General features: G+C 43.4%; 2 protein-coding genes across 5 annotated transcripts in view; one reads left to right on the forward strand and one right to left on the reverse strand.

Annotated features, from left to right (window-relative positions):
• SMG6 (SMG6 nonsense mediated mRNA decay factor) overlaps nt 1-14236 on the reverse strand; it is a 260985-nt gene that overhangs the window by 230224 nt on the left and 16525 nt on the right. For all 3 annotated transcript variants that reach the window (XM_056558716.1, XM_056558717.1, XM_056558718.1), the window contains 2 exons: nt 12045-12155; nt 11713-11880 (listed from right to left, as the gene is read on the reverse strand). In XM_056558716.1, the coding sequence (XP_056414691.1) occupies nt 11713-11880; nt 12045-12155 (279 nt within the window). The remainder of the gene's footprint in view (nt 1-11712; nt 11881-12044; nt 12156-14236) is intronic.
• Nucleotides 1-14236, forward strand: part of SRR (serine racemase) — a 104100-nt gene that overhangs the window by 39922 nt on the left and 49942 nt on the right. The window lies entirely within an intron of this gene.

Consider the following 14236-nt stretch of genomic DNA (forward strand, 5'->3'; position numbering starts at 1 on the left):
ACTATGTTCTGTAACATCAATGAGAGTTATACCAACTGTGCCTGACCACCTCCAGCAGCCACAGCCTGGGCAGAGGGTGTCAGGGGGCCTCTTATCTCAAGATAGGTGCGGGTCCCACATCTACCAAACATTTATGGCATATCCTGTATACATGTCGTAAATGTTCAGATGGGAATATCCCTTTAAAGTGAATCCACCACCTCCGTACAAGGTGCAGAGCTGCAGACCCCACCAGTAGGGCATAAGGAGATAAGAAAGATCGTATCTTTGTTTACTGTGGCCGCTGTTTTTAATTCAGCCAAAGAGTCCAGGAGCAGGCGGAGTTGCAGAGGCACGCTCCATCCTCCCTGACCCAGCATGGAGTCCTCTACATCGATTGTGTGGGTCAAGGCAGGGAAGAGGCATTACGCTGTGACTCCGCCTGTATCCTGGACCATTCAGCTAAATTAATAAACAGTGGTGATGTTTACAATCTGCAGCCACAGTAAACAAAAAGGTACGGTGCTTTCTATCTCCTTATACCCCAACTGCTGTGGTCTGCTTCTCCCTACCATGTGCGGAGGTAACAGATGCACTTTAAAGAATCCCTGTCATTTGGAAAATGTCTTATATGTAGCCGAGACGTGTCCTGACCCCCACCAATCGTCGATGGAAAAAGCCGGGAGAGGCACATGGCTGAGCACTTTTCTCCGAATTCTATAGTAAGTCTAAGGAGCCAATCTCCTTCAGCAACAAAGGGAAGGGAGAAGCGTTTAGCCTCGCGTTTCTCCAAGCTCGTTCTATAAATTGCTGAGAAACTTCCTGTAGATCTACACATATTTAATGACTTACGTATTTTAAGGCTGCAGATCATGGCGCACTGAAAGTGACCCACACAACATTGAAGTCTCCATCACACATAAGGAAGCTACGACTACAGGCTTTTTCAGAATCTAGCTTATGCATTATACTGCCAGTGGTGTGCAACTAAGACTTCCAATCCCCACATTTCTCTGTGGAGACAGCCAACATTTTAGGATATATTTATTTTACTAGGGCGTTTATAAAAGGGTAGCACATAGAGCAGACTGTATCTGCTGTCCAGTCAATGTTCTACTAAAGCTACATATGAGAGAGAAAAAAAAGTTCCAGCCCAGCATTCTCTGGGACGATGAAGTGCCGGGCAAGAAAGCTTTCAGCATTAAAGGGGTATTCCAGGAATACCTGGAATTTTTATTTGACTCTGCTACAGGGGCTGAAAAGTTAGTGTAGTTCATAATATAGTGTCTATACCTGTGTGTGACTGTTTTCTCACAATTCTTCTGTGATGTTCCCCCCAATATTTATTTTTATCAGCATACAAAATGACTGTTGTCTCAGATTTTTCCCAGGTTGCAATGCGGCCGAGACCTGGCTCACTAGTCAGCTGATGACCGGGACCCTGTCTGTTTTAGTGCATGGAGGGATCACTTGGTGGGAGAGAGATCAATCTGCAACTAATGCAATAGCTGTAGGCACCCTGATTGAAAACCACAGGTCTTTTGAATGGATGCAGCTCATTTATGTTTCAATGGGTGGGGTAGTTGACGTTTGGGAGGGAGGAAAATGGAATTGTGGGATTTGTAGTCAAAAAAAGAAAAGTCATGCACAGGGGTGTGGAAATTTTATAAAAAACTACTTGTCCACGGGACTAAAATGGAGCAAAATCTACTTGTCCCTCATGACGATCCACTTGTCCGGGCCAATTTTCGCTTTTACGCTCTAATTTTTTCCTCCTCGCCCTATAATAGCCATAACTACCTACTATAATGACACCTTTTAATTTTTCAATAACATATTCTCCGAACCAAAAAAATATATATATATTAAGGGAAGTGAAATTGAAATAGTAAAAGATAATTTTGCAGATTTGGTGGTTTTCTTTTCTGCGCCATTTACCTTGTGGTTGAGGTAACATGTTAGTTTTATACTTTAGGTCGCCTGATTACAGCGATACCAGTATAGTTTACGTCATGTTTTACTAATTCTGAACTTTTTCAAATTTTTTTAATTGTCATTTTTTAACCCCTGTAGCTTTATTTTTTTTCTACATACCAGGCTGCATGAGGGCTCATTTTTTGCGCCATAATCTGTTTTTTGTATCGGTACCATTTTGGCATTGATCTGACTTTTTAATCGCTTTTTAACTTTTTTTTCTGGAATATTATAAAAATTGCATATCTGTGGTTTGGTATTTTTTTTACATTTACCGTACGGGATACATAATGTTATATTTTAATAGGTTGTACAATTACACACGAAGCGATACTAAATATATTTATTTTTATTATGTTTGCATGTTTTTATATAGGAAAAGGGGGTGATTTGAACTTTTAACATGAAAGGGGTTAATGCAGCGGTCTTCAAACTGTGGCCCTCCAGATGTTGCAAAACTACAACTCCCAGCATGCACGGACAGCCAACGGCTGTCCTGGCATGCTGGGAATTGTAGTTTTGTAACATCTGGAGGGGCACAGTTTGAAGACCACTGGGTTAATGTGTGTCTTTCAAACTTATAAAAACATTTTTTTTTTTTTTTTTTTTTTTTTTTTACACTTTATTACACTTATATGAGGAATCATTAGATTCCTCAGACAGATGAATAGAGATCTATTGAACTCTATTAATCTGTGTGCTCTGTGATCCATTGATAGAGCCTGGTCCAGCCAGGATCTATCAATGACAGAGCCGGGACAGGAGGAAGCAGAGGTAAGTCCTCTGGCTACCTCCATAGTGGATCGCCCCCCTGCGATCGCGCTGCGGGGGGGCGATCCACACCACTAGCCCACCAGGGAGCAGTCACATGTCCCTTTAGACGCCGCTATCAGCTTTGACAGCGGCGATCTAAAGGGTTAATAGCCAGCCGCGGCGATCACCGCATGCTGGCTATTAGCGGCGGCCCCCGGCTACGGAGAACAGCCGGGGGCTGCAGAGTATGGAGCGGGCAGGAGTCCGGAGCCCGCTCCATACTCCCCGTGAGCGCCGCATGCATCTCCCCGTGCAGACGCGCCTCCTCCCCTCAGCTCTCCGAAGCTACAGCTGGGGGGAGTGAAGGCAGAGGACGCAGATCTGCACGGGGAGCAAGAAGCCACGCCTCCTCATCTCCTCCCGCACGTCTGCAGAGCAGGGGAGAGAAGACATACACAGCTTCTCATCTCCCCTGCTCTGCTTCGGAGGACACAGGCGGCAGAGTATGGAGAGGGCAGGAGTCGGCAGCCCGCTCCATACAGACTGCAAATCCGCCGAACTTGTCAGGTCCGGCCCTGCTTTCCCGAAGCCGGGCTAAGGGCCGGACAAATTCACCTGCCCGGCGCCCAAAACTGCTAGTCCCGGGCGTCGGGCGATAGGAAATCCACATCCCTGCATGCAGGAAATACTTGTTGGCAAAAAGCTAGCCACAGTGTTATGGTAATCTCATGACATAGCCATTTAGCCCCAAGACAAGCGCAGATCCTTCCTAAGCATGTCCATTACTGTCTGCCAGGTATGTACTAAAATCACCCTTTAATGAAGTTTTCTACTTCCAATAAAACTCCGGATTTTATGACCTCCGTGGCTGCAGCAGCCGTCATGTGAGCCACTGCAATGTGAACATCATGAATGGACGTCTGAATGGAATCCCAGCCAATGCCTGAAGGACAGTGATCCATTCACATGAGCATTGTGCAATAGGGGCCAAAAATGTGAGGATAAATATAAATATAAACAGCAAGTAAAAGGGTTAGAACTCCTAAATGAAACTGATTGATGCCCCCACATTCTCGGGGTGTTACAGACGCTGAAAACCACCCTCCCTTGGGCCACGCCTGCGGTCTGACACCTGCACCATTCTACATGCAGGCACAAGGCACCAAATAAGGGAAGGATTGTGCACAGCAGCCCCATGAAGAAATTGTGTCTTAAGATGAAATTTCAATACTTGAGTTTTGGACGTAAATTTCTGTATCTGCTCTTTCTCAAGCAAGAGTCTGCTTTAAGCCTCCAACACGAAGAACAAGAGGAAGAGAGGCAGCTGAGATGTAAGGATCCCTGGGAATCCAGGATACATCCAGCAGAGAGACAGACACAGAATGGACATCCAGGGGGAAGGGAGATCTAAACAACAAAACATAAGACACACAGAAAAAAGTTTCTCAAAAGGTTTCCGGTAGGTAGGTAGAAAGTCAGTAAACAGAGTAAAGGGAAAGGAATACCCAAACAATAACTACATGAAATTCATGTCTGTCCAGCTATCAAAAAAAAAAAAAAAAAGCAATGCACTACACACATCACCAAATCAGTAGAAGATAGGAAAAGAGCTCAACTAGCAAGAGGGAAAAAATGTATTAAAAAAATAAAACAAACAAGTTATAATGAAGCTCTTTCCACAAATATCTATATCAATCTGCTCAGCTACTCCTGCTCTAGAACTTGATTTTAATAGATTAGGTAGCATTTTTATGGTGACAGATTAAAAACGTCTTAGGCTTCTTTCACACTGCTGTTAGGTCACGGCAGTGTGACGGCCATCGAGGGAACCCAGGGGAATAGTGGGAGAAAAAAATATTTTTCTCCAGCTACTCCCGCTACAAAATAACAGCACCCAAAGGACCCCATTATAGTAAATGGGATCCATCTGGACCCATTTCTGCCCATTGTGCCCGATAACGCCCTTTAAAGGTTGGGAAAAAAGCGCCTAAAGGACGTTTAGCTACAGGGCACAACGGCAGTGTGAAAGTCTGTAGAAACGTTCGCAGGTCATCTAGACTTGTCAAAAGTTTAGATTGCACCTGGTCTCAGTCCTGAGAGCCCCTGTGATCGTGAGTTACAGCTGGGTGAATTGTGGGGCAGTGCGCTCTCTACTTCCTAGCTCTCACTTAAACCCGACCCTTTCTCTGCATGGGTCTATGGAGTTAAAGAGTCAGATGGGGCGGCCAGTAAAGGAGTGAAGAGCAGTGCCACGCACTTCACCAGCTATCAATCACAGCAGGTCTGGCTGAGATAGGAGGCGATCTAAACTTTTGTCTTGTCTGGTCAACATAAAAATAATCCATGGCTGGGCGACATCAAAAGTTTTTACAAATGACCCTAACGCTTTAAGTCTACTTTCCCAAGGATGGCGACATTGTGAGTTTGTTTTTAGACACTGCAGCATATTAGTATTACGGTCTTTTCCGAAAAATTTGACAAGTCATGCGGACATGTCAAAAGTTTTCATCAGTCAGGGGTTTCAGTGCAGACATGTGAAAAGTTTATTTAAATTTTTTTTTTAGAAATGACAGGAACACTTTAGAACAGCAATGTTGCATATGAGAATTTTTTTGTTTAACAGACCGCAGTAAAATCCAGATGGCAATTTTCAATGAAACTGACCTGCAGTGTCAATTTATCCATTGGGGGAAGAACTGCAGCAAAATATTTAACTGCAAAGATTTGTCACTTACATATCGGCCCCATTACCAGCTGCAGTGTATTTGGTGTAGATTTGCCAGTGTGGATTTACATTTGTCATGTTTTAAAGCACTACTAAGTACTCTGAATCTGTAATGTCAAGAGTTAAAGGTCATATACTGCACGATTCCATTTATCAATGGTTTACAGAAATCCATGAACATGATGTAAAAACCACTTTATATAGATGTATTGAATGGATTTTATTTTGTAATGAATCTGTGAATCAAGTGGTAACAAACATCTCTACTCTCAGTTTACATGATGTTGTAGCTTTAACAATTTAGGGCTCATGACTGGGATTTTTACTTTGGTATAGAAAAAATATAGTTTTGGTCCGACGACTCATTTTCAGCATAGAATATCTTTGCTTTCATCAGTTCAACAGCTGCGCTATAGTCAGGTCTGAGGCAAACGTAACAAGTCACATTAAGGTCAATGTGTAGGGGGACAGACATGGCATGGTGGCTATGGAGGAAGTGGGTATGCTCTGGTGAGTCACACCAAGCGCTGCGCATGGTGGAAGTCACGTCGCACTCCCCGAGATGCTGGGAAAGTGGTTTTCGTGTTTAACCAGCTACAATGAAACAGGGCACCTCACTTCCTCCACTCTGCAGTTCCTCTAAACAAAATGTAAAAAAAAAAAAAAAAAAACAGTACACAAGCAAATAAACGACAATTGCCTGGCAACCAGCAACAAGCTTACATGTAAATAATAATGGGCACTAATCCTACTCTATATGCATGTCCAGGTAAGTAGTAGTGCAGAGCACACCAGAAACTAAAAAATAAATAAATTAAAAATAGAAAATGTAATTGTAAATACAAAAAATCAAGTCCAGGGCTTAAAGAACTTTAAAATGGTTTTAAAAAAGCCCTACATTTTTGCTAAGAATAAACACAAATGCACAGAAATTATAGTAGCTGATTAAGCATTAAGTAAAAATGATGTATGGATGGGTAATAAATAGTAATTTCCTAACAGCATGACTGTAGTATCTGTCACGCAAACATAAAGCAGTCTTTTAAAGTGGGAAAATAGCACCACCTAGAGGTCAAAGATACAAACTGCTCTTGAATTTTTTCTGATGTTCAGAGCTGTGAAACACAAAGGGTAATGGGAAAGCTGGATAAAAAAAAAAATAGATAAAAAAAAGAATCGCTTTTGTTCAGTATAGCTTGGAGTGCTACTTAAAAGATAATCAATCTCTATAATCTATATATATATATATATATATATATATATATATATATATATATATATATATATATATATATATATAAAACTCAACGTGTGTGTGTGTGTGTGTGTGTGTATGTATATATGTATGTATATATGTATGTCCCAGCATCACGTCCAAACGGCTAAATATATTAACATGAAACTTGGCACACGTTACTTATATGTGGTAGCCCTTGAGGGGTGTATGGTAGTTGGGGTGTTGTTTCGGTAGATGAGGGGTTAAATGGGCACTGTCATGAAAAATAATTTTTGATATGTTGTAGTACTTAAGTACTACAACATATCTCTAATATACTTTTATTAAAAAAAATGCTTTTAAAACATTTTAAAAGCAATTTGAAATTCGGCCACTAGGGGGCGCCCTCCTAGTGGCCGAATGCAGTGCGGAGTGACGTCACTGCAAAATTCCGACTGATTCCGGCAGGGCATCAGTCGAAATTTTGCGCAGGCGCAGTAACAGCCAGGGCTGCGCATCGGCTTCCCGCACTCGCCGACGGCCCTGCTGCAAGGTGCGGGCGGCTCGGGGGGTTGGCTGCTCCAGCAAGGTGCGGGGAGTGCTGCTCCAAGGTACGGGGGGGATGGGGGGAGCTGCTGCAAGGTGCGGGGGGATGGGGGCGCTGCTGCAAGGTGCGGGGGGGATGCGGGGCGCTGCTGCAAGGTACGGGGGGGTTGTTTGGGTTTACTTACCGAGCGGCAGGAAGAGTCTCCCCCGCACCCGTCCCTCCCGCATCGGCTCCTGGCTCACTCCTTCCCCCATGAAACTCCTGTCCTGGGTGCCTCCAGTTGTTTTACCACTACAACTCCCAGCATGCCCTGACAGCCAATAGATGTCAGGGCATGCTGGGAGTTGTAGTGGTGAAACAGCTGGAGGCACCCTGTTAGGAGAACTAAGGGCGGAAGTGCCGGCCCCAGCAGGCATCAGTGACGTGGTGCTTGCTGGGGAAGTCTGCCTGGTAGTGAGCACTCTGCCAGGCAGACTAAATGCCATTTTAAAAATAGTAAAAAAAATAAAATAAAGACAGGGAGGGTGTTAGGGATAGAAGTGCAATAGGCAGGGACAGAAAAAAAAAAAACATGATGGTGGGAGCTACCCTTTAAGGTTAACCCTATAGTTCGTGATGCCAGGCTGAGGGCTAGTATGCTGAGATAATTCTCCGGCCTATCGCCGCCCTTCCCAGTAATGATAGGTGCATGCATAAAATGACTGAAGGTCCACAAGGTAGTTGAACTTGAACTTGGATAAACTTTGCTTAAAGGCTTGCGGTACATCCAATGCACAATAAGTCTCAGGAATACAGTCTCTATATAGTTCAATGACTGACAGTTGTTGCGGACCTTGACTTCTGATACAAGTCTCTGAATTTAGGGTAATTTGCGAAGATCCGTCCGGTTTTAGGGGATAGATAAGGTCCGGTGATCTTGCAGAGTGCTTAGGGATTGATACACTCATGATTCTGAATAGATCAGCCGTTGCCGCAAGGCTGAGGCCTAACTCACTGCGGAAGATAGCTGCACAGATCCTGCTCGTTTGACAGCCCGGGAACAAGTGAGAGATTAATGGCCGCCACTCCCTTATATGGGCAGGGCCGCTTTTACTGGTCCAAGCAACTGTCACTCACCGTCACAGGGAGTGATGGGTGAAATATGTCACAGGGACCTCCAAAGGTCCTTAAGCATAAAAACCATAGAGTTTACCTGATCACGTGACCCGCAGGTCCTGCTACACTCCGTACAGGTAATTAACCATATATATATATATATATATATATATATATATATATATATATATATAAATAATTACTAGATAACTAGTACCTAGATGAGAGGTGACTAGGGGTGGACTAGACAATAAGGACCCCCACGTCCTAGAGACTCTGGCTATGGGGACCTATACACACAGGTACCGGATAGGATGCGGTACCGGGACACCACATATATGTCAACAACAAACATAGGATAGGTGATTTAACCCTTACTGACCCCCATTTGCCAGGGGCGGGGTTTATGTTTAAAGTCCCATACAAGTCAATGGGAAATATAGGTTACTGCATAACTTCCAAACGGCTGGAGATATTTCGATAATACTTGGTCACATGTTACTTATATGTCCACTTAAAATATAGGATAGTTAATTTAACCCTTAACTACCCCAATTTGTGAGTGTCGGGGTTTTTGTTTAAAGTCCCATGGACTGGGGATAGGAGGGCCGGGATAGGAGGGCCGGGGATAGGAGGTCAGGATATGACCACAATATATGAGGACGGGATATGAAGTCAAAAGCTTCCTCCTTTGTTTATTTTCCTCCCCAACAAGGATTAGGAAGGAAAAACCGGGCAACACCAGGTATTAAGCTAGTAGACCTATAAAATAAGGATTTTTTTTTACATTATTCTAAGAGTTCCACTATTAGGAACAACATCCACTAAACAGCTCCCAAAACTGTCACACTATGGGGGCTGTGACATTAAACATCACATGTTCCCTGTCAGTAGCTCTTAAATCATGTGATGCTGTACACATGATGGAGTTACACATGGTCCTTTTAAAGAAGCCTGACTGCCTAGAAGGGATCATGTGACACTATATGTCTCCACAGAGTAACGATTTAGAGCGCAGTGAGTGGAGTACTATACCTTAGTAGACCACACTGTGACAAGTTCTTTTAAATGGGCACTGTCCGATACAAAAACTTTATATGTTGTACATCTTGGCAAATCATTAAAGGAAATCTGTCATCAGTATCACCCGCCCTAACCTGTCATACAGGCTTGTAGTGCGGGTGATACTGATCAAGATGATACTTACAATGTCCTGAATGGCCCAGCTGTTGCGCCGTTATTGCTGTTTTTTTAAATGTAAATTAGGTCCCTCTGGCACGGGTGGAGTTGGGACCGGAGCTCCGGGCACACCACATGCTTTTCTGCCGGGCGGGCGCCCGGCTCATCAATATGCATGGCCTCCCTCCCTGCTCTCGTGGCAGGTTTTTGCCATGGCGCATGAGTACACCCGGAAGTGGTGTCAATTTCAGCCTCATTCACCCTCATGCCTTCGTGCATCCTCACATTTCACTAATGGCTGTGGGAATGAGGCTGAAACTGACACCGCTTCCAGGTGTACTCTGGAAGCGGCGGATGTGCCTTGGCAAAAGCCTGCAGCGAGAGCAGGGAGGGAGGCTATGCATATTGATGAGCCGGGCGGAGTGCCCGACTGGCAGAAGATCACATGGGATGCCTGGAGCTCTGGTCCCAACTACGCCCATGCCAGAGGGACCTCATTTACATAAAAAGAAAAAACGTGATAACGGAGCAACGGCTGGGCACTACAGAATCACCTGCACTACTAGATTTCCTTTAAACTTTCTAATATAGAAATTTGATTCCTTTTTTTTCCAGAAATCATGGCTTATACAATCATGCCTTTGTCCAAACAGAAGCACAGGCATAGACAAAGACCAGTGAGGGTGGGTTAGCACTCCTCTGTCTGATAGGACAGGAGAGAGCACAGAGGAGTCCTAATCAGACAGGAGAGAGCACAGAGGAGTCCTAATCAGACAGGAGAGAGCACAGAGGAGTCCTAATCAGACAGGAGAGAGCACAGAGGAGTCCTAATCAGACAGGAGAGAGCACACAGGAGTCCTAATCAGACAGGAGAGAGCACAGAGGAGTCCTATCAGACAGGAGAAAGAGCACAGAGGAGTCCTAATCAGACAGGAGAGCGCACAGAGGAGTCCTAATCAGACAGGAGAGAGCACAGAGGAGTCCTAATCAGACAGGAGAGAGCACAGAGGAGTCCTAATCAGACAGGAGAAAGAGCACAGAGGAGTCCTAATCAGACAGGAGAGAGCACAGAGGAGTCCTAATCAGACAGGAGAGAGCACAGAGGAGTCCTAATCAGACAGGAGAGAGCACAGAGGAGTCCTAATCAGACAGGAGAGAGCACAGAGGAGTCCTAATCAGACAGGAGAGAGCACAGAGGAGTCCTATCAGACAGGAGAGAGCACAGAGGAGTCCTATCAGACAGGGGAAAGAGCACAGAGGAGTCCTATCAGACAGGGGAGAGCACAGAGGTGTCCTATCAGACAGAAGAGAGCACAGAGGAGTCCTATCAGACAGGAGAGAGCACAGAGGAGTCCTATCAGACAGGAGAGAGCACAGAGGAGTCCTATCAGACAGGAGAGAGCACAGAGGAGTCCTATCAGACAGGAGAGAGAACAGAGGAGTCCTATCAGACAGGAGAGAGCACAGAGGAGTCCTATCAGACAGGAGAGCGCACAGAGGAGTCCTATCAGACAGGAGTCCTATCAGACAGGAGAGCGCACAGAGGAGTCCTATCAGACAGGAGAGAGCACAGAGGAGTCCTAATCAGACAGTAGAGAGCACAGAGTAGTTCTAGACCACCCTCACTTACTGGTCTTTGTCTATGCCTGTGCTTCAGTTCGGACAAAGCCCTGTTTTTCTAAGCTATGATTTCTGTAAAAAGGAAATAAAATTTTCTTATGAAGTATATTAGAAAGGTCAATGTTTTTCCCAGATGTACAACATATAAAAAGTTTCTGAATCTGACACAGTGGGGGAGATGTCCCGCATCAATATAGACCAAACTACAGAGGATTAGGCTGGTCTATTGTGCGCCTAGTTTATCAAAAGTCGCAGGGTTCTTGATAAATTTTGTGCACGGACTTAGGGATCTATGCTTTAGACTGTATTTAAACCTGCTCCAACATGATCTGACATTTCAGCATACTTTCAGCCGATGCGACGTGTCGTTGAAAAGTCGCTTTTGATAAATTCAGCACCAATGCATTTTTCTGTCTAAAATAGACTAGAATGCATCATGTTCTAAAAATCCTCTAAAAGCAGAAAAGTCGCACATATTTAGACTGCGACTTTCGGTGTGACAAATTTAGACAGGAAAAACCAGTCTAAATCCTTTGATAAATGTCCCCCAGTGAGCCCATTTAAAGCTATATAGAGTCAGATGTTTCACATTAAATGGACACAAATACAGTAATCACAACTTACCTCACTTGGACTAAGACTTTTCAGAACATCATTCCCAGGGCTCAAGTTACTGGAATAACCTCCTTGTGTTGGGTGGATCCATATCTCCACTCGAGTGGTATCTTCAGTGGGATTACGGCAAGTGGTTGCTTCTGTATCCTTTTGTGACTTCTGTTCCACCTGCTCAGCCTAAAGTTTACCAGAAATAAGACCGCATAGATTAACAATGGAGAGATTAAGCAATCTTTACAAAACCAATGCTGCACGCATGAAACATTTATAGAAAGTGAATTTACATAAAGCTCCTTGTCCTGTACCAGGGCTTCACATCCTAGGAAGACACTGCATCTTACCTTGCGCTTGGTCTCTTCAAACAAACTCATAAGACTTTCCTTGGCAGTGAGTATTGGGTTGCTGGCAGCTAGGCTACGCATGTAGTAGTAAACAGCATCCAGTTTTCTCCTCTGTTGCAAGGAAGGAAGGAAGAAGTACAAAATAAAAATATAGAGTAAGTGTACAAGGTGACACAATGACTATACATTAGATTATTAAGAACACATGTGATTTTAGTTCGGTATTAAAAAAAAAAAAAAAAAAAAGTCTAGAAAAAAAAAAAAAAAAAGAAGAGGTAGGGACAAGAAGAAGGGGAAAGAGGAAGGGGCAGTAGGAAGAAGGGAAAAAAGGGAAGGGAGGGGAGAGAAGGAAGAGGGGAAAAAGGAATGGAGGAGATTGAAGAAAAAGGGTGAAAAAGGAAGGGAGGGAACAAAGAATAGAAGGGGCAAAAAAAAGTAAGTGGAAGGGTGGGATAAAAGGAAGAAGGGAAAAAAGGAACGGAGGGGATGGAAGGTAGAAGGGAGAAAGCAAGGAAGTGAACAGAAGGAAGAGAGAGACAGAAGGACAAAAGGCAATAGGGAGGGGACAGAAGGAAGAAAGTAAAAAAGGGAAGGTACAGGAAGCAGGGAAGGTCCAGGTGGACAATAGGATGGAGAGAGGGATGAAAGAAAAGAGGGAGAGAAAAGGGGAAAAAAATCCTGTGCACAATATGTTCTGAACAACACAAAAATATGTGCGAAAGGTTTGTTAATAATGGTACCAGTGGTGCATAACTATGGACAGTGAAGGCAGATCATAAATCAAATTATATGATCAAATTATGTGATACTCAAGGGACAAAAAAAAAAAACTACCAAAATGCTCTGGTCCAATGGTTCCTTTTAACCCCTGAAGGACCAAGCCCATTTTGGCCTTAATTTAATTTTGCACTTTCGTTTTTTTTCCTCCTCCCTTTCTAATCATAATGCGTTCAATGTCTCACCAACAGACCCATATATAGGCTTTTTTTTGTGTCACCAATTGTACTTTGTAATGACATTAATAACTTTTCAACCAAATCTATGGCGAAACAAAAAAATATATAAATATATATATTTATTAAAAGAATTTTTTTTTGGGGGGGTGAAATTGAAAAACAAAATGCCATTTTGTTACTTTTGGGGGCTTCAATTTCTACACAGTGCATTTTTCGGTGAAAATGACAACTTATCTTTATCCTGCAGGTCCATACAGTTGCAGGGATACCTAATTTATGTAGGTTTTATTTTAGTTTACTACTTTAAAAAAAAAATTATAACTACATTAACCAAAATTAGTATGCTTAAAAATGTCCTCTTCTGACCCTATAACTTATTTTTCTGCACACGGGACTATATGAGGGCTCATTTTTTGCACCGTGGTCTGTAGTTTTTATCGGTACCATTTTTGTTTTGATGGGACTTTTAATTACTTTTATTAACTTTTATATGGTATATTAAGTGACCAAATATGCACAGGTTTGGATTTGGCATTGTTTTACGTACACCATCTACAGTGCGGTTTAACTAACCTTATATTTTAATAGTTCGGAAATTTACGCACGTGGTGGTACCATAAATGATTGTTTATTTTTTATTACATCATTTTATTTTATTTTTTTAAAAGGAAAAGTGGGGTGATTCAGACTTTTATTAGGGAAGGGGTTAATTTACTTTTATTAACTTTTTTTTAAAATTATTTTGTCCCCATAGGGGGCTATAGCATGCCATCTTTTGATTGCATACATTGTTCAATGCTGAGCTTTGGCTCAGCATTGACCAGTGTTAGCGCTTTGCTGCTCTAACCTGCCATGGCTGGCTGGGAACACCAGAGCACTGATCGGATGGAGAGGAGGAAGGTAAGGACCCCCCACTTAGCTGATCGGGACATGTGATTTTGCCACAGAAGTCCTGTTCAGCTCTGCTGAGGTAACCAGCACTTTAACCCCAGCATTTAGACAATGCGATCAAAGTTGAAGGATTACTGCCGGGCTACGGCCCGATCGGCAATGTCCGGCAATAACCGTGGGTCCTAGCTGCTCATAGCAACCGAGACCCACCAGGTATGAAGTGTGCTCAGCTTTGTGAGCATGCTTTAAACCCCGTTAATGGGACCAGGGCATACAGGTACGCTATCGGTCCTTAAGTACCATGACGCAAGGGTGTATCCATATGCCCTGTGTCCTTAACCCCTT

Source organism: Hyla sarda, chromosome 2 (assembly GCF_029499605.1).
Source record: "Hyla sarda isolate aHylSar1 chromosome 2, aHylSar1.hap1, whole genome shotgun sequence".
Lineage (NCBI taxonomy): Eukaryota > Metazoa > Chordata > Amphibia > Anura > Hylidae > Hyla > Hyla sarda.